At 42.5% G+C, this 24,258-nt stretch overlaps 1 protein-coding gene across 1 annotated transcript in view; it reads left to right on the forward strand.

The window, feature by feature from the left end:
- Positions 1 to 303: 303 nt before the first annotated feature.
- Positions 304 to 24,258, forward strand: part of tprg1 (tumor protein p63 regulated 1) — a 63,449-nt gene continuing 39,494 nt past the window's right edge. The window contains exons 1-4 of the mRNA XM_045697478.1: positions 304 to 519; positions 3,475 to 3,734; positions 7,258 to 7,349; positions 15,962 to 16,138. Coding sequence (XP_045553434.1) covers positions 3,495 to 3,734; positions 7,258 to 7,349; positions 15,962 to 16,138 — 509 coding nt within the window. The 5' untranslated portion in view covers positions 304 to 519; positions 3,475 to 3,494. The remainder of the gene's footprint in view (positions 520 to 3,474; positions 3,735 to 7,257; positions 7,350 to 15,961; positions 16,139 to 24,258) is intronic.

The raw sequence follows: 24,258 nt of genomic DNA on the forward strand, positions 1-24,258 counted from the left end.
ATTATATTGTATGGCATTCACTATGGACATATTTCATAGACTGTAGGACTATTTGTAGCCTGGCTTGATCTATTTAGATAAACATTCTGACATGTTTATTGTGGTGTGAGGAGCTATAGGCTAGGCCCCTGCAACCACAATGTATGGGGTTGGAATACGTACTAAATGTGACATATTTTAAAATAGAAATGTAATTGAATTACATTGAATTGATATCAAATATAGCTAGCTGACTGTGGCCAAGTTGGCCTGCATAGCCTAAGCTACAGCATCCTCCTTAAACAAATCAGACAAGGCATTTTGCATAAAGAGGTAAAACTAGTTAATGTATTATTTTATACTACTACCGCTCCTGGTCCAGTGAACAGACCGACCAGGATCAGAGCTACCTGTCAAAGTGAACAAACACTTGTTTCCGTGTGCGTTTCCGCGGTCCGCCCATTATAATAACATAAGGAACAAGGAAACGACAACACCTGCTGCCTTTACGCATCTTACACTCACGTCCTCGAACTACTAGTAAGTATAGCATCCTACTGCTAATTATACTATCCGAATATGTTTGTAAGTAAGGAGTTTTATCTCGATATTATTTCAATAAACAGCGTAACGTCAGATTGCTTGGTACGTAATGTAGATTGAATAGCTCTGTTCTTTGTGAAAATACTTTGTTTTTTTTCTCTTCTCTGAAATACTTCCTGCCCAAAAGTGCAAATAGCCTACTTTTGATGAATCAAGACCCGAATCGTATGTGTAGTCTACTTGACGGATGCACAATAAATGTGGATTGAATCCAGGAAGACAACACAAGTTGTTTAATCAGTGATTTAAAACTGTCAAACATGACAACCAATGTAGCTTACATTTGTGTAAGATAAATAGCATGTCCTAAGTCATACCCTATTCCTAACAGTGCACTACTTTTGGCCAGAACTCTATGGGGGCTGTTCAAAACTAGTGCACTATAACGGGAAAAGGGTGCCGTTTGTTTGTCCGTTGTGGGTAAAACTGTAAAATAAGATGTACGGTCAGGTCCAGAATTATTGGCACCCTTGATAAAGATGAGCAACAAAAAATAATAATAACGTATCAAATAAATAATACAGATATGGAGCCAGTGTCAGATATAGCTAGCGTCAGATATAGCTAGCGTCAGATATAGCTAGTGTCAGATATACGGAGCTAGTGTCAGATATAGCTAGTGTCAGATAAAGCTAGCGTCAGATAAAGCTAGCGTCAGATAAAGCTAGCGTCAGATAAAGCTAGTGTCAGATATAGCTAGTGTCAGATATAGCTAGTGTCGGATATACGGAGCTAGTGTCAGATATACGGAGCTAGTGTCAGATATACGGAGCTAGTGTCAGATATACGGAGCTAGTGTCAGATATAGCTACTGTCAGATATACGGAGCTAGTGTCAGATAGAGCTAGTGTCATATATACAGAGCTAGTGTCAGATATAGCTAGTGTCAGATTTAGCCAGTGTCAGATATAGCTAGTGTCAGATATAGCTAGTGTCAGATATAGCTAGTGTCAGATATAGCTAGTGTCAGATATAGCTAGTGTCAGATATAGCTAGTGTCAGATTACGGAGCTAGTGTCAGATTACGGAGCTAGTGTCAGATAAAGCTAGTGTCAGATATAGCTAGTGTCAGATATAGCTAGTGTCAGATAATGCTAGTGTCAGATATACGGAGCTAGTGTCAGATATAGCTAGTGTCAGATATAGCTAGTGTCAGATATACGGAGCAAGTGTCATATATACGGAGCTAGTGTCAGATGAAGCTAGTGTCAGATATAGCTGGTGTCAGATAAGCTAGTGTCAGATAAAGCTAGTGTCAGATATAGCCAGTGTCAGATATAGCCAGTGTCAGATATAGCCAGTGTCAGATATAGCCAGTGTCAGATATAGCCAGTGTCAGATATACGGAGCTAGTGTCAGAAATACGGAGCTAGTGTCAGAAATACGGAGCTAGTGTCAGAAATACGGAGCTAGTGTCAGAAATACGGAGCTAGTGTCAGATATACGGAGCTAGTGTCAGATATACGGAGCTAGTGTCAGATATACGGAGCTAGTGTCAGATATACGGAGCTAGTGTCAGATATAGCTAGTGTCAGATATGGCCAGTGTCAGATATAGCTAGTGTCAAATATAGCTGGTTTCAGATAAAGCTAGTGTCAGATAAAGCTAGTGTCAGATATAGCTAGTGTCAGATATACGGAGCTAGTATCAGATAAAGCTAGTGTCAGATATAGCTGGTGTCAGATATAGCTAGTGTCAGATAAAGCTAGTGTCAGATATAGCTGGTGTCAGATAAAGCTAGTGTCAGATAAAGCTAGTGTCAGATATAGCTAGTGTCAGATATACGGAGCTAGTGTCAGATGTAGCTAGTGTCAGATATAGCTAGTGTCAGATATAGCTACTGTCAGATATACGGAGCTAGTGTCAGATATAGCTATTGTCAGATATACGGAGCTAGTGTCAGATTTAGCTAGTGTCAGATATAGCTAGTGTCAGATAAACGGAGCTAGTGTCAGATATAGCTACTGTCAGATATAGCCAGTGTCAGATATAGCCAGTGTCAGATATAGCCAGTGTCAGATATAGCCAGTGTCAGATATAGCCAGTGTCAGATATAGCCAGTGTCAGATATAGCCAGTGTCAGATATAGCCAGTGTCAGATATAGCTAGTGTCAGATATAGCTAGTGTCAGATATAGCCAGCGTCAGATATAGCCAGCGTCAGATATAGCCAGCGTCAGATATAGCCAGCGTCAGATATAGCTAGCGTCAGATATACAGAGCTAGTGTCAGATATACAGAGCTAGTGTCAGATATAGCCAGCGTCAGATATAGCTAGCGTCAGATATAGCTAGCGTCAGATATAGCTAGCGTCGGATATAGCTAGCGTCGGATATAGCTAGCGTCGGATATAGCTAGCGTCGGATATAGCTAGTGTCGGATATAGCTAGTGTCGGATATAGCCAGCGTCGGATATAGCCAGCGTCGGATATAGCCAGCGTCGGATATAGCTAGCGTCAGATATAGCTAGCGTCAGATATAGCTAGCGTCAGATATAGCTAGCGTCAGATATAGCTAGCGTCAGATATAGCTAGCGTCAGATATAGCCAGCGTCAGATATAGCCAGTGTCAGATAAAGCTAGTGTCCGATCCCTACCGACATGTTCTCCAATCTCTTAAAACATTATTATCCTTGCAAGGTGAGGTATTGAAAACAGGGCTGCCAATACATTTAACCCCTATCTTTTTCAGATATATTTAAAAATATATTTTTATAACCCCCCCTCCCCAAAAAAAAATGTCCATACAATATAGTTCAGTATTTTTTATTTATTTTATACAGTATATTTTATTTATTTTATACAGTATTTTTTTCTTTATATTATACTGTATTTTTTTGCTCATCTTTATCAAAGGTGCTAATAATTGTGGACTGTTATGTTATTTTGTTCAGGTCATACACAGAACATCACCATGTCTGAGGATAAAACAGTCACATTGAAGCCTGTGGATCTGGTAGAACCAGAATCATGCTTCTCATCCTCTCACCTGGACCCCACTCATACCTCCTATCACCCCCAAGCCCTGGACAGTGGACACCCAGGGACAGAGGAGAAAGGCCCTGTTGGCTTTACACCTGATGCTGAGGCTCAAGGGAATCGATGGACCTCAACACTGGACCAGTTTAAACTGAAGCGGTTCTTCGTCTTGAGGGTAGGCGTTTATAATGACTTGAACACGGGCAGCATTATAGAACAAACCGGGAAGCCTATCTGTACACAGTGCCGTGTTGTTACATGCAAATCATCCTTACAGTAATTATATCTAGAGTAGATACTGAATCAGAACGGTTCCAAATTAGTATTGTCCTTTAAAAATAATTTTAGTTAAAACAATATTATGTTTTAGTAAATTCAATTAATCCAATTTATGTGGAACATGTCCATGGTTCCACTGCACAGATTCATGAAATGTAACTTGTCTCGAGACAATGTGAACAGATTTAGCGTTCCCCTTCAACCCGGCTACGTGTGTCCACACCTACAGTAAATATACCAGTGTTTCATTAGCTGCCAGGCCAGCCAGACACTCCTAAACTAATCACATTCATCTGAGCTGTTATAAAACGTACGTGTCCCAAATAGCATCACTATTAGTGCACTACTTTAGACCAGTGCTCTATAGGTCCTGGTCAAAAGTAGAGCACTATATTTATTTTATTTTTAATTTATTTCACCTTTATTTAAACCAGGTAGGCAAGTTTAGAACAAGTTCTCATTTACAATTGAAACCTGGCCAAGATAAAGCAAAGCAGTTCGACAACATACAACAACGCAGAGTTACACATGGAGTAAAACAAACATACAGTCAATAATACAGTAGAAAAATAAGTCTATATACAATGTGAGCAAATTATGTGAGATAAGGGAGGTAAAGGCAAAAAAGGCCATGGTGGCAAAGTAAATAAAGTATAGCAAGTAAAACACTGGAATGGTAGATTTGTAGTGGAAGAAAGTGCAAAATGAAGCGAGGGCCAGCCAACGAGAGCATACAGGTCGCAGTGGTGGGTAGTATAAGGGGCTTTGGTGACAAAACAGATGGCACTGTGATAGACTACATCCAGTTTGCTGAGTAGAGTGTTGGAAGCTATTTTATAGATGACATCGCCGAAGTCGAGAATCGGTAGGATAGTCAGTTTTACGAGGATATGTTTGGCAGCATGAGTGAAGGATGCTTTGTTGCGAAATAGGAAGCCGATTCTAGATTTAATTTTGGATTGGAGATGCTTAATGTGAGTCTGGAAGGAGAGTTTACAGTCTAACCAGACACCTAGGTATTTGTAGTTGTCCACATATTCTAAGTCAGAACTATATATAGGGAATAGGGTGCTATTGGGGATTTTGGCATGAACACTAATAATCTCAGATCTTTATTTATTTATTTATTTGACCTTTTATTTAACTGGGCAAATCAGTTGAGAACAAATTCTTATTTACAATGACAGCCTACCCCGGCCAAACCCTAACCCGGACGACGCTGGGCCAATTGTGCGCCGCCCTATGGGACTCCCAATCACGGCCGGTTGTGATACAGCTTGGAATCGAACCAGAGTTTGTAGTGACGCCTCTAGCACTGAGATGTAGTGCCTTGGACCGCTGTGCCATTCTGGAGCCCACGTGGAAACATTGTGTGTGTCTGTGGGGGCCAAGTGTTATCACCTGCTGAGGCCAGGTCTGGACAGGACTAAATCAAATCAAATAAAATGCTATTTGTCACATGCGCTGAATACAACAGATGTAGTAGACATTACAGTGAAATGCTGAATACAACAGGTGTAGTAGACCTCACAGTGAAATGCAGAATACAACAGGTGTAGACCTCACAGTGAAATGCTGAATACAACAGGTGTAGTAGACCTCACAGTGAAATGCTGAATACATCAGGTGTAGTAGACCTCACAGTGAAATGCTGAATACAACAGGTGTAGTAGACCTCACAGTGAAATGCTGAATACAACAGGTGTAGTAGACCTCACAGTGAAATGCTGAATACAACAGGTGTAGTAGACCTCACAGTGAAATGCTGAATACAACAGGTGTAGTAGACCTCACAGTGAAATGCTGAATACAACAGGTGTAGTAGACCTTACAGTGAAATGCTGAATACAACAGGTGTAGTAGACCTCACAGTGAAATGCTGAATACAACAGGTGTAGTAGACCTTACAGTGAAATGCTGAATACAACAGGTGTAGTAGACCTCACAGTGAAATGCTGAATACAACAGGTGTAGTAGACCTCTCAGTGAAACGCTGAATACAACAGGTGTAGTAGACCTTACAGTGAAATGCTGAATACAACAGGTGTAGTAGACCTTACAGTGAAATGCTGAATACAACAGGTGTAGTAGACCTTACAGTGAAATGCTGAATACAACAGGTGTAGTAGACCTCACAGTGAAATGCTGAATACAACAGGTGTAGTAGACCTCACAGTGAAACGCTGAATACAACAGGTGTAGTAGACCTCACAGTGAAATGCTGAATACAACAGGTGTAGTAGACCTCACAGTGAAATGTTGAATACAACAGCTGTAGACTTTACAGTAAAATGCTGACTTACAAGCCCCTTAACCAGCAATGCAGTTTTAAGAAAAAATAAGTGATGAGTAAAAAATAACAGTAACAAATAATTAAAAAGCAGCAGTAAAATAACAAGGTGGAGGCTATATACAGGGTATTACGGTACAGAGTCAATGTAGAGGCTATATACAGGGTGTTACGGTACAGAGTCAATGTGGAGGCTATATACAGGGGGTACCGGTACACAGTCAATGTGGAGGCTATATACAGGGGGTACCGGTACACAGTCAATGTGGAGGCTATATACAGGGGGTACCGGTACAGAGTCAATGTGGAGGCTATATACAGGGGGGTACCGGTACAGAGTCAATGTGGAGGCTATATACAGGGGGGTACCGGTACAGAGTCAATGTGGAGGCTATATACAGGGGGTACCAGTACAGAGTCAATGTGGAGGCTATATACAGGGTGTTACGGTACAGAGTCAATGTGGAGGCTATATACAGGGTGTTACGGTACAGAGTCAATGTAGAGGCTATATACAGGGTGTTACGGTACAGAGTCAATGTGGAGGCTATATACAGGGGGTACCGGTACAGAGTCAATATGGAGGCTGTATACAGGGTGTTACGGTACAGAGTCAATGTGGAGGCTATATACAGGGGGTACCGGTACAGAGTCAATGTAGAGGCTATATACAGGGTATTACGGTACAGAGTCAATGTAGAGGCTATATACAGGGGGTACCGGTACAGAGTCAATGTGGAGGCTATATACAGGGGGTACCGGTACAGAGTCAATGTGGAGGCTATATACAGGGTGTTACGGTACAGAGTCAATGTGGAGACTATATACAGGGGGTACCGGTACAGAGTCAATGTGGAGGCTATATACAGGATATTACGGTACAGAGTCAATTTGGAGGCTATATACAGGGTGTTACGGTACAGAGTCAATTTGGAGGCTATATACAGGGTGTTACGGTACAGAGTCAATGTGCAGGGGCATTAATACTGCTGGACTGCTGAGAAAACAGCAAAACCTTTTGTTTTTATTACGAGACATTGAAACCGTTTGTACTTCTACATCTAATAATTGTCCCATTTACGGTGAAATAATCTTTAACCATGCGTTTTTTTGTTTGTTTTCTGTTTAGCCAGGGACCATGGACCAAGCCCTAGAAGATATCAAGGCTCTGGTCAATCAGGATGAGGATGGCGATGTCCATGGTGTCTGGCTGATGACTGAGTGAGTATCTATCCGTATCATATCATATCTCTCTCACCTACTACGTCCTGGTCTTCCATAGCCATTCTAGACCTGCTGGATGAGCAGAAGAAATCATGTGACAGGAAGTTGCAAAACAACATGTATTTTTTTTGTTAGAACCAGTTGTAATGATGTCCAGAAATATTGCCTGTTGCGTTCCCATATAGTACCTGGTCGTTCTCAGCTGATATATAGTACCTGGTCGTTCTCAGCTGATATATAGTACCTGGTTGTTCTCAGCATTATAGTACCTGGTCGTTCTCAGCTGATATATAGTACCTGGTTGTTATCAGCTGGTATATAGTACCTGGTTGTTATCAGCTGGTATATAGTACCTGGTCGTTCTCAGCTGGTATATAGTACCTGGTCGTTCTCAGCTGATATATAGTACCTGGTCGTTCTCAGCTGATATATAGTACCTGGTCGTTCTCAGCTGGTATATAGTACCTGGTCGTTCTCAGCTGATATATAGTACCTGGTCGTTCTCAGCTGATATATAGTACCTGGTTGTTCTCAGCTGATATATAGTACCTGGTCGTTCTCAGCTGGTATATAGTACCTGGTCGTTCTCAGCTGGTATATAGTACCTGGTCGTTCTCAGCTGGTATATAGTACCTGGTCGTTCTCAGCTGATAAATAGTACCTGGTTGTTCTCAGCATTATAGTACCTGGTCGTTCTCAGCTGATATATAGTACCTACCCGTTCTCAGCTGATATATATAGTACCTGGTCGTTCTCAGCTGATATATAGTACCTGGTCGTTCTCAGCTGATATATAGTACCTGGTCGTTCTCAGCTGATATATAGTACCTGGTCGTTCTCAGCATTATAGTACCTGGTCGTTATCAGCTGATATATAGTACCTGGCCGTTCTCAGCTGATATATAGTACCTGGTCGTTCTCAGCATTATAGTACCTGGTCGTTATCAGCTGATATATAGTATCTGGTCGTTCTCAGCATTATAGTACCTGGTTGTTCTCAGCTGATATATAGTACCTGGTTGTTCTCAGCTGATATATAGTACCTGGTTGTTCTCAGCTGATATATAGTACCTGGTTGTTCTCAGCTGATATATAGTACCTGGTTGTTCTCAGCTGATATATAGTACCTGGTCGTTATCAGCTGATATATAGTACCTGGTTGTTATCAGCATTATAGTACCTGGTCGTTCTCAGCATTATAGTACCTGGCCGTTCTCAGCTGATATATAGTACCTGGTCGTTCTCAGCATTATAGTACCTGGTCGTTCTCAGCTGATATATAGTACCTGGTTGTTCTCAGCTGATATATAGTACCTACCCGTTCTCAGCTGATATATATAGTACCTGGTCGTTCTCAGCTGATATATAGTACCTGGTCGTTCTCAGCTGATATATAGTACCTGGTCGTTCTCAGCTGATATATAGTACCTGGTCGTTCTCAGCATTATAGTACCTGGTCGTTATCAGCTGATATATAGTACCTGGTCATTCTCAGCATTATAGTACCTGGTCGTTATCAGCTGATATATAGTATCTGGTCGTTCTCAGCATTATAGTACCTGGTTGTTCTCAGCTGATATATAGTACCTGGTTGTTCTCAGCTGATATATAGTACCTGGTTGTTCTCAGCTGATATATAGTACCTGGTTGTTCTCAGCTGATATATAGTACCTGGTCGTTATCAGCTGATATATAGTACCTGGTCGTTCTCAGCTGATATATAGTACCTGTTTGTTCTCAGCTGATATATAGTACCTGGTCGTTCTCAGCTTATATATAGTACCTGGTGGTTCTCAGCTGATATATAGTACCTGGTCGTTCTCAGCTGATGTATAGTACCTGGTTGTTCTCAGCTGATATATAGTACCTGGTCGTTATCAGCTGATATATAGTACCTGGCCGTTCTCAGCTGATATATAGTACCTGGTCATTCTCAGCATTATAGTACCTGGTCGTTATCAGCTGATATATAGTATCTGGTCGTTCTCAGCATTATAGTACCTGGTTGTTCTCAGCTGATATATAGTACCTGGTTGTTCTCAGCTGATATATAGTACCTGGTTGTTCTCAGCTGATATATAGTACCTGGTCGTTATCAGCTGGTATATAGTACCTGGTCGTTCTCAGCTGGTATATAGTACCTGGTTGTTCTCAGCTGATATATAGTACCTGGTTGTTCTCAGCTGATATATAGTACCTGGTTGTTCTCAGCTGATATATAGTACCTGGTTGTTCTCAGCTGATATATAGTACCTGGTCGTTCTCAGCTGGTATATAGTACCTGGTCGTTCTCTGCTGATATATAGTACCTGGTTGTTCTCAGCATTATAGTACCTGGTCGTTCTCAGCTGATATATAGTACCTGGTTGTTCTCAGCTGATATATAGTACCTACCCGTTCTCAGCTGATATATATAGTACCTGGTCGTTCTCAGCTGATATATAGTACCTGGTCGTTCTCAGCTGATATATAGTACCTGGTCGTTCTCAGCTGATATATAGTACCTGGTCGTTCTCAGCATTATAGTACCTGGTCGTTATCAGCTGATATATAGTACCTGGCCGTTCTCAGCTGATATATAGTACCTGGTCATTCTCAGCATTATAGTACCTGGTCGTTATCAGCTGATATATAGTATCTGGTCGTTCTCAGCATTATAGTACCTGGTTGTTCTCAGCTGATATATAGTACCTGGTTGTTCTCAGCTGATATATAGTACCTGGTTGTTCTCAGCTGATATATAGTACCTGGTCGTTCTCAGCTGATATATAGTACCTGGTCGTTATCAGCTGATATATAGTACCTGGTCGTTCTCAGCTGATATATAGTACCTGGTTGTTCTCAGCTGATATATAGTACCTGGTCGTTCTCAGCTGATATATAGTACCTGGTGGTTCTCAGCTGATATATAGTACCTGGTCGTTCTCAGCTGATGTATAGTACCTGGTTGTTCTCAGCTGATATATAGTACCTGGTCGTTATCAGCTGATATATAGTACCTGGTCGTTCTCAGCTGATATATAGTACCTAGTTGTTCTCAGGGGATATATATAGTACCTGGTTTTTCTCAGCTGATATATTGTACCTGGTCGTTCTCAGCTGATATATAGTACCTGGTTGTTCTCAGCTGGTATATAGTACCTGGTTGTTCTCAGCTGGTATATAGTACCTGGTTGATATCAGCTGATATATATAGTACCTGGTCGTTCTCAGCTGATATATATAGTACCTGGTTGTTCTCAGCTGATATATATAGTACCTGGTTGTTCTCAGCTGATATATATAGTACCTGGTTGTTCTCAGCTGGTGTATATAGTACCTGGTCGTTTTCAGCTGATGTATATAGTACCTGGTCGTTCTCAGCTGATATATAGTACCTGGTCGTTATCAGCTGATATATAGTACCTGGTTGTTCTCAGCTGGTATATAGTACCTGGTTGTTCTCAGCTGGTATATAGTACCTGGTTGTTCTCAGCTGATATATAGTACCTGGTTGTTCTCAGCTGATATATAGTACCTGGTCGTTCTCAGCTGATATATAGTACCTGGTTGTTCTCAGGTGATATATAGTACCTGGTTGTTCTCAGCTGATATATAGTACCTGGTCGTTCTCAGCTGATATATAGTACCTGGTCGTTCTCAGCTGATATATAGTACCTGGTCGTTCTCAGCTGATATATAGTACCTGGTCGTTCTCAGCTGATATATAGTACCTGGTCGTTCTCAGCTGATATATAGTACCTGGTCGTTCTCAGCTGATATATAGTACCTGGTCGTTCTCAGCTGATATATTGTACCTGGTCGTTCTCAGCTGATATATAGTGCCTGGTCGTTCTCAGCTGATATATAGTACCTGGTCGTTCTCAGCTGATATATAGTACCTGGTTGTTCTCAGCTGATATATAGTACCTGGTTGTTCTCAGCTGATATATAGTACCTGGTTGTTCTCAGCTGATATATAAAACTGGTTGTTCTCAGCTGATATATAGTACCTGGTCGTTCTCACCTGGTTTAACCTCTTACATCTAGACGTTCCGCTAGCGGAACACCTGCTCCAATATCCAATGATAGGCATGGCGCGAATTACAAATTCCTCAAAAATACAAAAACTTCAATTTTTCAAACATATGACTATTTCACAGCATTTTAAAGACAAGACTCTCCTTTAACTAACCACACTGTCCGATTTCAAAAAGGCTTTACAACGAAAGCAAAACATTAGATTATGTCAGCAGAGTACCAAGCCAGAAATAATCAGACACCCATTTTTCAAGCTAGCATATAATGTCACAAAAACCAAAACCACAGCTAAATGCAGCACTCACCTTTGATGATCTTCATCAGATGACACTCCTAGGACATTATGTTATACAATACATGCATGTTTTGTTCAATCAAGTACATATTTATATCAAAAACCAGCTTTTCACATTAGCATGTGACGTTCAGAACTAGCATTCCCACCGAACACTTCCGGTGAATTTACTAAATTACTCACGATAAACGTTCACAAAAAACATAACAATTATTTAAAGAATTATAGGTACAGAACTCCTTTATGCAATCGCGGTGTCCGATTTTAAAATAGCTTTTCGGTGAAAGCACATTTTGCAATATTCTGAGTAGATAGCTCGCCATCACGGGCTAGCTAATTTGACACCCACCAAGTTTGGTACTCACCAAACTCAGATTTACTATAAGAAAAATTGGATTACCTTTGCTGTTCTTCGTCAGAATGCACTCCCAGGACTTCTACTTCAATAACAAATGTTGGTTTGGTTCCAAATAATCTGTAGTTATATCCAAATAGCGGCGTTTTGTTTGTGCGTTCAAGACACTATCCGAAGGGTAACGAAGGGTGACGCGCGGACGCGTATCGTGACAAAAAAATTCAAAATATTCCATTACCGTACTTCGAAGCATGTCAAACGCTGTTTAAAATCAATTTTTATGCGATTTTTCTCATAAAATAGCGATAATATTCCGACCGGGAAACCCTGTTTTCGTTCAAAGACTCAAAGTTGAAAATGGAGTCGTCTCGTGCACGCGTGCGCCCGTCTCATTGTTCTCAGATCGACCACTTACCAAATGCGCTACTGTTTTTCAGCCAGAGACTGCAAAGTCATCATTCAACGTTCTGGCGCCTTCTGAGAGCCTATGGGAACCTTAGAAAATGTCACGTTACAGCAGAGATCCTTTGTTTTGTATAGAGATGACAAAGAAGGCCAAGAAATGGTCAGACAGGGTACTTCCTGTACAGAATCTTCTCAGGTTTTGGCCTGCCATTTGAGTTCTGTTATACTCACAGACACCATTCAAACAGTTTTAGAAACTTTGGAGTGTTTTCTATCCAAAGCTACTAATTATATGCATATTCTAGTTTCTGGGCAGGAGTAATAACCAGATTAAATCGGTACGTTTTTTATCCGGCCGTGAAAATACTGGCCCCTATCCATAACAAGCTAAAGTGTACCATTATCTAGCTAGCTAAAGTTAGCTGTCTGGCTCGCTAGCTAACGTGACGTGTAATGTCGTAATATTATTTGTGTGTCAGAAAACCATTTGCATTGCTAGTTATATCCTAATGTTAGCTAGATAACATTGAACCTAGTTGGTTAGCTTTAGCTAACTGAAGATTCCTGCATGTTAGTATGAATTGGGATTCATTTATGGTTCCTTGTTTAGCTAGCTAGCTAAATGTCTAGACAAAAGACTCCACTATGCAAGTAACCATTTCACTGTACTGTTTACACCTTCTGTATCCGAACTGACTTGTTGGAAAGGTGGCATCCTATGACGGTGCCACGTTGAAAGTCACCGAGCTCCTCGGACACCGTCGGCCGCAACCGGGAGACCCATGGGGCGGCGCACAATTGGCCCAGCGTTGTCTGGGGTAGGGGACGGTTTGGCCGGCAGGGATGTCCTTGTCCCATCGCGCACTAGCAACTCCTGTGGCGGGCCGGGAGCAGTGCACGCTGACACGGTCGCCATGTGTACGGTGTTTCCTCTGACACATTGGTACGGCTGGCTTCCGGGTTAAGAGGTCATTGTGTCAAGAAGCATGTGTGCTTGGTTTGGGTTGTGTTTCGGAGGACGCACGGCTCTCGACCTTCGCCTCTCCCGAGTCCGTACGGGAGTTGCAGCGACGAGACAAGACTGTAACTACCAATTGGATACCACAAAAAAAAGAAAGTCACTGAGCTCTTCATTAGACCATTCTCCTGCCAATGTTTGTCTATGGAAATTGCATGGCTGTGTGCTTGATTTTATTGACCTGTCTGCAACGGATGTGGCTGAAATAACCAAATGCACTCATTTGAAGGGTTGTCCACATACTTATGTATGTATGTATGTATACGTGTGTGTGTGTGTATATATATATATATACACACACACTCAAGCTAGCTAACTAGCAGTGTGTTGGAAGTGGTTGCAGCAGTATTATCTTCATGAGGGTTTATGTGCAGCAGCAGTAGAAGACCCACTGCGCACACACACACACACACAAACAAACGGAGTGCTCCCAGCTCACCAGGCTGTGAGAGAGTGAGCGAGGGAGGGAGAATAAGAGAGACCGAGAATCCATGCCATCGTGAATAACTTGTGTGCATGTAGCGAGGGGGCGTGTGTGTGTGTGTGTGTGTGTGTGTGTGTGTGTGTGTGTGTGTGTGTGTGTGTGTGTAGCGAGGGACGTGTGTGTGTGTGTGTGTGTGTGCAAACAAACCGAGGTCCTCCTGTCATAAATGACTAAGAAAACATTTCTCCTTGTTAGAGGCAGAGGCCTTCAGGAGGAAGAAGGGATGAGGATTCACTCTCTCCTCATATTATTTATTCGTTTTCTATCTCTTTATCTCTCTCTCTCTTTTTATGTCTCTCTCTTTGTCTTGCTCCCGAGTGGCGCAGCGGTCTAAGGCACTGCATATCAGTGCTAGAGGCGTCACTACAATCCCTGGTTCGAATCCAGGCTGTATCACATCCGGCTGTGATTGGGAGTCCCATAGGGCGGAGCACAATTGGTCCGTCGTTGTCCGTGTTTGGCCCGGGTTAGGCCGTCATTGTAAATAAGAATTTGTTCTTAATCGACTTGCCTAGTTAAATAAAGGTTAAATAAAACAAAGATTGAACTCTTTGGCCTGAATGCCAAGCGTCACGTCTGGAGGAAACCTGGCACCATCCCTACGGTGAAGCATGGTGGTGGCAGCATCATGCTGTGGGGATGTTTTTCAGCGGCAGGGACTGGGAGGCTAGTCAGGATTAAGGGAAAGATGAACGGAGCTAAGTACAGAGAGATCCTTGATGAAAACCTGCTCCAGAGTGTGATATTTCAGTTTGAAAAAATGTATAAATTTGCTACATTTAAAAAAAAAAATAACTGTTTGCTTTGTCATTATGGGGTATTGTGATATCATTATGGGGTATTGTGATGTCATTATGTGGTATTGTGATGTCATTATGTGGTATTGTGATGTCATTATGGGGTATTGTGATGTCATTATGGGGTATTGTGATGTCATTATGGGGTATTGTGATGTCATAATGGGGTATTGTGTGCAGTTTGATGAGGGGGAACAACTATTTAATTACTTTTAGAATAAGGCTGTAAACGTAACAAAATGTGGGAAAGTCAAGTGGTCAGAAAACTTTCCAGCAAGATGCAATGCACTTCTCTCTCTCTAGTCAATTTGTGCAAATTCATTGTTTCATAACTTTATTGTGTGAATTGTTACATTATCAGTAGAACATTTACCATTAATTCCTATAATTTCTAATCTATAATGTTTGTTTGGTTACGGTAATTTCTGTTTATACATTAAATCTATAATTATTCCAGTCTTTTACCGTTCTCATTGTGGGACTGGACACATTGTTTGCAGAGCGCACAACCGATGCTTGTGAGAAACAAGTTTTGGTTTATTTCATTCCGTTTACGAGTTTTATCAATCAATTTATTCATAATTTTTTGTTTGCTCCTATCAATGTTGAGTAAGGACTAGAGGTCGACCGATTATGATATTTCAACGCCGGTACCGATTATTGGAGGACCCAAAAAAAACGATACCGATTAATTAAGTGTATTGAGGGGAAATACATAGTTGGGTTGTTTATACAGTGTGAATGTTGTGTTATTGTTTTGCTGTGAGATTGTGAAATATTGTAAATGGCTGAGTGCTCACAGGTCTCCACCTCTCTGTCAGGTCTCCAACTCTCTGTCAGGTCCCCACCTCTCTGTCAGGTCTCCACCTCTCTGTCAGGTCCACACCTCTCTGTCAGGTCCCCACCTCTCTGTCAGGTCTCCACCTCTCTGTCAGGTCTCCACCTCTCTGTCAGGTCTCCACCTCTCTGTCAGGTCCCCACCTCTCTGTCAGGTCCCCACCTCTCTGTCAGGTCCCCACCTCTCTGTCAGGTCCCCACCTCTCTGTCAGGTCTCCACCTCTGTCAGGTCCCCACCTCTCTGTCAGGTCTCCACCTCTCTGTCAGGTCTCCACCTCTCTGTCAGGTCTCCACCTCTCTGTCAGGTCTCCACCTCTCTGTCAGGTCTCCACCTCTCTGTCAGGTGTTTTGTTGTAAAAGAGAATGTGTTCTCATCGTAACTTCTGTCCCGTCTTCAGGGTTGACCATTGGAACAACGAGAGAGAGCGTGTGGTGCTGATCACAGAAAACTCTCTGCTGATCTGTAAATACGACTTCGTCATGCTCAACTGTGAACAGATTCAGAGGATCCCTCTCAACTTTGTGGACCGCATCACCCACGGCAACTTCAGCTTCCCCGAGCGGTCTCTTCTCACGTGAGTAACCCCTTCATCTCCATCACTGCCTCTCCTCTTCCTCCTCCTCCTCCTCCTTCAACAGTCGTCTACAGGCATTTTCCCAACTAATTGCAGCAATGCACTGTCCTACAAGCGTCAGATATTAAAAGCTGATCGTGTCTGCGATTTTATATTCCCATTGCAATGCTACAACAGCCTGTATTAGTAACTGTTATCTCTGTATATGTTCAGTAAATGGCTGTTAGACACAACATCACCTTCCATTTGTACTAGAGTCGCAAATTCACTATCAATGTCCTGCCAATCAATCAATCTACGATTTGACGACTTGTTCTTTAACGGTAACTCAGGGAGAAGGACATTACAGACAGACTGAGAGAAGAGCAGTACAGTAACTCAGGGAGAAGAACATTACAGAGAGAAGAGCAGTACAGTAACTCAGGGAGAAGGACATTACAGACAGACTGAGAGAAGAGCAGTTCTTTAACAGTAACTCAGGGAGAAGGACGTTACAAACAGACTGAGAGAAGAGCAGTTGAAAAGAGAGTAAAGTTGTTTAATAATCCTTTGGGTCTCATTCAGTTCTGACAGCTGTGATTATAAGGAGGAGAGTTCCAAATGGCGCCCTATGTATTTCACTACTGTTGACCAGGGCCCTATTTAGTGCACTACTGTTGACCAGGGCCCTATGTAGTGCACTACTGTAGTTCACTACTGTTGACCAGGGCCCTATTTAGTTCACTACTGTTGACCAGGGCCCTATTTAGTTCACTACTGTTGACCAGGGCCCTATTTAGTGCACTACTGTTGACCAGGGCCCTATTTAGTGCACTACTGTTGACCAGGGCCCTATTTAGTGCACTACTGTTGACCAGGGCCCTATGTAGTTCACTACTGTTGACCAGGGCCCTATGGATACTATAAATTGAATAGGGTGTCATTTGGGACTCTATAACCTCATTTATTTATTTATTTATTTATTTATTTATTTATGTCCTCCCACTTCAAAGTTAGGATGATGTGGCTGTAGGGAAAACTAATGTAAAGTTAGTTTCCCTACAGCCACATCATTGTAATGTAAAGTTAGTTTCCCTACAGCCACATCACCCTAATGTAAAGTTAGTTTCCCTACAGCCACATCACCCTAATGTAAAGTTAGTTTCCCCTACAGCCACATCATTGTAATGTAAAGTTAGTTTTCCCTACAGCCACATCATCCTAATGTATTCAGAAGATTGCTATGAATAATTTAACGTGGAATATAAAAGCGTTGGTTCAAGCTGGCAGTTATCACAATGAAATTAGACTTGTTACCAGACCCCAAGAATGAGGAGGGAGGGAGGAAGGGAGAGATTTTGCAGTGCAGGTCAGGGAGGGCAGAGAGTGTGTGCATTGTAGAGCAGCGATGTCACTGTGTTTGCCGGGCCCCTCTGTGTTTGCCGGGGCCCTCTGTGTAACTGATTAATGTAGTTGACCTTTCACCCAAACCTTTTAATGCTGTCTCAGGGGACACCAAACCAAGGAAAACTAATGTGATGATTAAATGTTGTGCAGTGTGAAGCTCCTCACAGTGAAATGCTGAATACAACAGGTGTAGTAGACCTTACAGTGAAATGCTGAATACAACAGGTGTAGTAGACCTCACAGTGAAATGCTGAATACAACAGGTGTAGTAGACCTCACAGTGAAATGCTGAATACAACAGGTGTAGTAGACCTCACAGTGAAATGCTGAATACAACAGGTGTAGTAGACCTCACAGTGAAATGCTGAATACAACAGGTGTAGTAGACCTTACAGTGAAATGCTGAATACAACAGGTGTAGTAGACCTTACAGTGAAATGCTGAATAAAACAGGTGTAGTAGACCTTACAGTGAAATGCTGAATAAAACAGGTGTAGTAGACCTTACAGTGAAATGCTGAATAAAACAGGTGTAGTAGACCTCACAGTGAAATGCTGAATACAACAGGTGTAGTAGACCTTACAGTGAAATGCTGAATACAACAGGTGTAGTAGACCTCACAGTGAAATGCTGAATACAACAGGTGTAGTAGACCTCACAGTGAAATGCTGAATACAACAGGTGTAGTAGACCTCACAGTGAAATGCTGAATACAACAGGTGTAGTAGACCTCACAGTGAAATGCTGAATACAACAGGTGTAGTAGACCTTACAGTCAAATGCCGAATACAACAGGTGTAGTAGACCTCACAGTGAAATGCTGAATACAACAGGTGTAGTAGACCTCACAGTGAAATGCTGAATACAACAGGTGTAGTAGACCTCACAGTGAAATGCTGAATACAACAGGTGTAGTAGACCTCACAGTGAAATGCTGAATACAACAGGTGTAGTAGACCTCACAGTGAAATGCTGAATACAACAGGTGTAGTAGACCTCACAGTGAAATGCTGAATACAACAGGTGTAGTAGACCTTACAGTCAAATGCCGAATACAACAGGTGTAGTAGACCTCAGTGAAATGCTGAATACAACAGGTGTAGTAGACCTTACAGTGAAATGCTGAATACAACAGGTGTAGTAGACCTCACAGTGAAATGCTGAATACAACAGGTGTAGTAGACCTCACAGTGAAATGCTGAATACAACAGGTGTAGTAGACCTCACAGTGAAATGCTGAATACAACAGGTGTAGTAGACCTCACAGTGAAATGTTTACTAACAAGCCCCTTAACCAGCAGTCCAGTTCAAGAAGAGTTAAGAAAATATTTACCAAATAAAGTAAAGTAAAAAATGAAATAAAAAGTAACACAATAAAATTACAATATCGAGGCTATATACAGAGGGTACTGGTATCGAGTCAATGTGCTGGGATAATTTGTACATTTAGTTAGGGGTGAAGTGAGTGACTATGCATAGATAATAAACAGGGGGAGGGGGGTCAATGTAAATAGTCTGGGTGGACATTTGATTAATTGTTCAGCAGTCTTATGGCTTGGGGGTAGAATCTGTTAAGGATCTTTTGGACCTAGACTTGGTGCTCCGGTACTGCGTGCCGTGCGGTAGCAAAGAAAACAGTCTAGAGTCTTTGACAATTTTTTGGGGCCTTCCTCTGATACCGCCTGGTATAGAGGTCCTGGATGGCAGGAAGCTTGGCCCCAGGGATGTACTGGGCTGTACGCACTACCCTCTGAAGCACCTTTTGGTTGGATGCCGAGCAGTTGCCATACCAGGCGGTGATGCAACCGGTCAGGATGCTCTCGATGGTGCAGCTGTAGAACCTTTTGAGGATCTGAGGACCCATGCCAAATCTTTACAGTCTCCTGACGGGGAAAAGGTGTTGTCGTGCCCTCTTCACGAATGTCTTGGTGTGTTTGAACCATGATAGTTTGTTGGTGATGTGGACACCAAGAAACTTGAAACTCTCTCGTCCCGCTCCACTACAGCCCCGTTGATGTTAATGGGGGCATGTTCGGCCCGCCTTTCCTGTGGTCCACGACGTTCTCCTTTGTCTTGCTCACATTGAGGGAGAGGTTGTTGTCCTGGCACCACACTGCCAGGTCTCTGACCTCCTCCCTATAGGCTGTCTTATCGTTGTCTGTGTTCAGGCCTACCATTGTTGTTTCGTCAGCAAACTTAATGATGGTGTTGGAGTCGTGCTTGGCCACGAAGTCGTGGGTGAACAGGGAGCACAGGAGGGGACTAAGCACGCACCCCTGAGGGGCCCCAGTGTTGTGGATCAGCGTGGCAGATGTGTTGTTACCTACCCTTACCACCTGGGGGTGTCATGTCAGGAAGTCCAGGATCCAGTTGCAGAGGGAGGTGTTTAGTCCCAGGGTCCTTAGCTTAGTGATGAGCTTTGTGGACACTATGGTGTTGAACGCTGAGCTGTAGTCAATGAAGAGCGTTCTCACATAGGTGTTCCTTTTGTCCAGGTGGGAAAGGGCAGTGTGGAGTGCAATTGAGATTGCATCATCTGTGGATCTGTTGGGGCGGTACGCAAATTGGAGTGGGTCTAGCGTTTCTGGCATGATGCTGTTTATGTGAGCCATGACCAGCCTTTCAAAGCACTTCATGGCTACCGACGTGAGTGCTATGGGGCGGTAGTCATTTAGGAAGGCTACCTTCGCTTCCTTGGGCACAAGGACTATGGTGGTATGTTTGAAACACGTAGGTATTACAGACTCGGTTAGGGAGAGGTTGAAAATATCAGTGAAGACACTTGCCAGTTGGTCAGCGCATGCTCTGAGTACAAATCCTGGTAATCCGTCTGAGCCCACGGCCTTGTGAATGTTGACCTGTTTAAAGGTCTTGGCTACGGAGAGCGTGATCACACAGTCATCCGGAACAGCTGGTGCTCTCATGCATGCTTCAGTGTTGCTTGCCTCGAAGCGAGCATAAATGGTATTTAGCTCGTCTGGTAGACTCGCGTCACTGGGCAGCTCGCGGCTGGGTTTCCCTTAATAGTTTTTAAGCCCTGCCAGAATCTTAGTCCTGTATTGACGCTTTGCCTGTTTGATGGTTCGTCGCAGAGCATAGAGGGATTTCTTATAAGCGTACGGATTAGTGTACCGCTCCTTGAAAGCGTCAGCTCTAGCCTTTAGCTCAGTGTGGATGTTGCCTGTAATCCATGGCTTCTGGTTGGAATATGTACGTACAGTCACTGTGGGGACGACGTCGTCGATGCACTTATTGATGAAGACGGTGACTGATGTGGTGTAGTCCTCAAAGCCATCAGAAGAATCCCGGAACATATTCTAGTCTGTGCTAGCAAAACAGTTCTGTAGCGTAACATCCGCGTCATCTGACCACTTCCGTATTGAGCGAGTCACTGGTAATTCCTGCTTTAGTTTTTGCTTGTAAGCAGGAATCAGGAAGATAGAGTTATGGTCAGATTTGCCAAATGGAGGGTAAGGGAGAGCCTTACCTTATGTATACATCTCTGTGTGCTGAGTAAAGGGCATATAGAGTTTTTTTCCTCTGGTTGCACATGTAACCTGCCCAGGGACTGCGGTTGAAAATTAGCCGGCTGGCTAAAACCGGCACTTTTACTGAAACGTTGATTAATGTGCCTGTAAAAATAAAATAAACTCAAACTCAAACATGCTGGTAGAAATTAAGTAAAACGCATTCAAGTTTCCCTGCATTAAAATCCCCGGCCACTAGGAGAGCCGCTTCTGGATGAGCATTTTATTGTTTGCTTATTGCCTTTATACAGCTGGTTGAGTGCGGTCTTAGTGCCAGCATCAGTTTGTGGTGGTAAATAGACGGCTAGGAATAATATAGATGAGAACTCTCTTGGTAGATAGTGTTGTCTACAGCTTATCATGAGGTACTCTACTTTAATATTAGACATCGCGCACCAGCAGTTATTGACAAATAGACACACACCCCCACCCCTCATCTTACCAGACGTAGCTGCTCTGTCCTGCCGCTGCATGGAAAACCCGTCCAGCTGTATGTTATCTGTGACGTCGTTCAGCCATGACTTGGTGAAACATAAGATATTACAGTTTTTAATGTCCCGTTGGTAGGATAGTCTCGAACGGAGATCATCCAGTTTATTCTCCAGTGATCGCACGTTGGTCAATAGAACGGATGGTAGAGGAGGGTTACCCACTCGCCAGCGAATTTTAACAAGGCACCTGAATCTCCGCCCCCTGTATTTCCATTTTCTCTTCACGTGAATGATGGGGATTTGGGCCTTGTCCGGGGTCTAAAGTAAATCCTTCACGTCGGACTCATTAAAGAAAATATCTTTGTCCAGTTCGAGGTGAGTAATCGCTGTTCTGATATCCAGAAGCTCTTTTCGGTCATAAGAGATGGTAGCAGCAACATTATGTACAAAATAAGTTACAAACAATGCGAAAAAAACAATCAAAAATAGCAGTTGGTTAGGAGCCAGTAAAATGGCAGCCATCCCCTCCGGCGCCATTATATCTGTCTGGATCTAGTTCCCCTAAGTGGTAAACATACTGTCACCTCTTTTATCTGGATCCCCGTTAGCTCACCCGCTCCTCCATATCCTCAGCTTCATCATCATATCTCATGCAATTATTACCCAGAGTACATTGCCAGGGTACGTGCTCCTGTGTAGCTCAGTTGGTATAGCATGGTGCTTGCAATTTTTAATTTTTATTTAACCTTTATTTATTTAACTAGGCAAGTCAGTTAAAGAACAAATTCTTATTTTCAATGACGGCCTACAGGGGACCAGTGGGTTAACTGGCTTGTTCAGGGGCAGAACGACAGATTTTCTAGCTTGTCAACTCAGGGATTCGATCTTGCAACCTTTCGGTTACAAGTCTAACGCTCTAACCACTAGGCTACCTGCCGCCCCGATGCCAGGGTTGTGGGTTCGATTCCCACTGGGGACCAGTATGGGAAAAAAATGATATATGAAAATGTATACAGTAGTGAGTGTATGTCGCTCTGGATAAGAGCGTCTGCTAAATTACTCAAATTTAAAATGTACCAAATGTCATCATCTTCCGTAAATAGTCCACTACTTTTGACAAGAGCCCTGTGTAGTGCACTAAATAAGGGATAGGGTGTAATTTGGGACACAGTTCATAAAATGGTCTTTGTTACGATTGAACTGATTCCAAGGCTTGGTTGGTTATCCTGTTGTGTGTGTAACTGCCTCAGGCTGAAAACTTAATTTGCTTACTGGAAAAGAAGACAATGTTTTGATGCTGCAAGGGAGAGAGAATTAAATATTTTGATGCTGCAGGGGAGGGAGAATTAAATATTTTGATGCTGCAAGGGAGGGAGAATTAAATATTTTGATGCTGCAGGGGAGGGAGAATTAAATATTTTTGATGCTGCAAGGGAGGGAGAATTAAATATTTTGATGCTGCAGGGGAGGGAGAATTAAATATTTTGATGCTGCAAGGGAGGGAGAATTAAATATTTTGATGCTGCAAGGGAGGGAGAATTAAATATTTTGATGCTGCAGGGGAGGGAGAGTTAAATGTTTTGATGCTGCAGGGGAGGGAGAGTTAAATGTTTTGATGCTGCAGGGGAGGGAGAGTTAAATGTTTTGATGCTGCAAGGGAAGGGAAAATTGAATGTTTTGATGCTGCAGGGGAGGGAGAATTAAATGTTTTGATGCTGCAGGGGAGGGAGAATTAAATGTTTTGATGCTGCAGGGGAGGGAGAATTAAATGTTTTGATGCTGCAGGGGAGGGAGAATGAAATGTTTTGATGCTGCAGGGGAGGGAGAATTAAATGTGTCATGGTGGTTACGGTTTCATCCCAGGTTTTCTCTAGACAAACTTTTGTTAATGTGGATGAGGAGAGAAAGAAAGAGAGGGAGAGAGAGAACGTGAGAGGGAGAGAGAGAGAGAGAGAGAGAGAGTGTGTGAGAGTTTAATGTTTTTGAAACTGTCTAGATGTGGTAATTAGGGTGGTATCCAGGACATAAATCACATGCCTTCTTTTTTATTCCCTCTAAAGGAGATGTGAAGTAATTCAAAATAAGAAAACCTACCAAGAGTTGTGTCAGCAAAGTGATGTGAGAGAAAGATGTTTATGAATTCTGCCTCCACTGTTTTCTGTTCCTCATTTGTTTAAAGGAAGAGAAGAGTGTGGTAAAGAGAGAGAGAGGACAGGTAGGGGTAAAGCAGAGGTGGCTGTAAACAGATGAGGGGAGGGAGAGAGAGAGAGAGAGAGAGAGAGAGAGAGAGACGTAGGGAAGAGCGAGCGAGAGAAAGGAACTAATGGTTTGATGAAGAATGCAAAAAAAACAAAGAAAGGAATTGACAAACCTGTCCAACCAGAAACACAGAGACCCAGAAAACCTGAGTTTACACTTCACTATGGTGAAACGCTAAAACAGTACAGAAATTCACTACGGAAAAAAATAAAGAACAAATTATAGACTCTAACCACTTCTGGGAAAATTGGAAAACACTAAACAAACAACAACACGAAGAGTTATCTATCCAAAACGGAGATGAATGGATAAACCACTTCTCCAATCGTTTTGACAAAGCTGCCATCAAGGCAAAGGGTGGCTACTTTGACGAGCTCTCAAATATAAAATATATTTTTATTTGTTTTCGCACTTTTTTTGTGGTTACTACATGATTCCATATGTGTTATTTCATAGTTTTGATGTCTTCACTGTTATTCTACAATGTAGAAAATAGTAAAAATAAAGAAAAACCCTT

The sequence above is a fragment of the Salmo salar genome, chromosome ssa16 (assembly GCF_905237065.1).
Source record: "Salmo salar chromosome ssa16, Ssal_v3.1, whole genome shotgun sequence".
In the NCBI taxonomy this organism is placed as follows: Eukaryota; Metazoa; Chordata; class Actinopteri; order Salmoniformes; family Salmonidae; genus Salmo; species Salmo salar.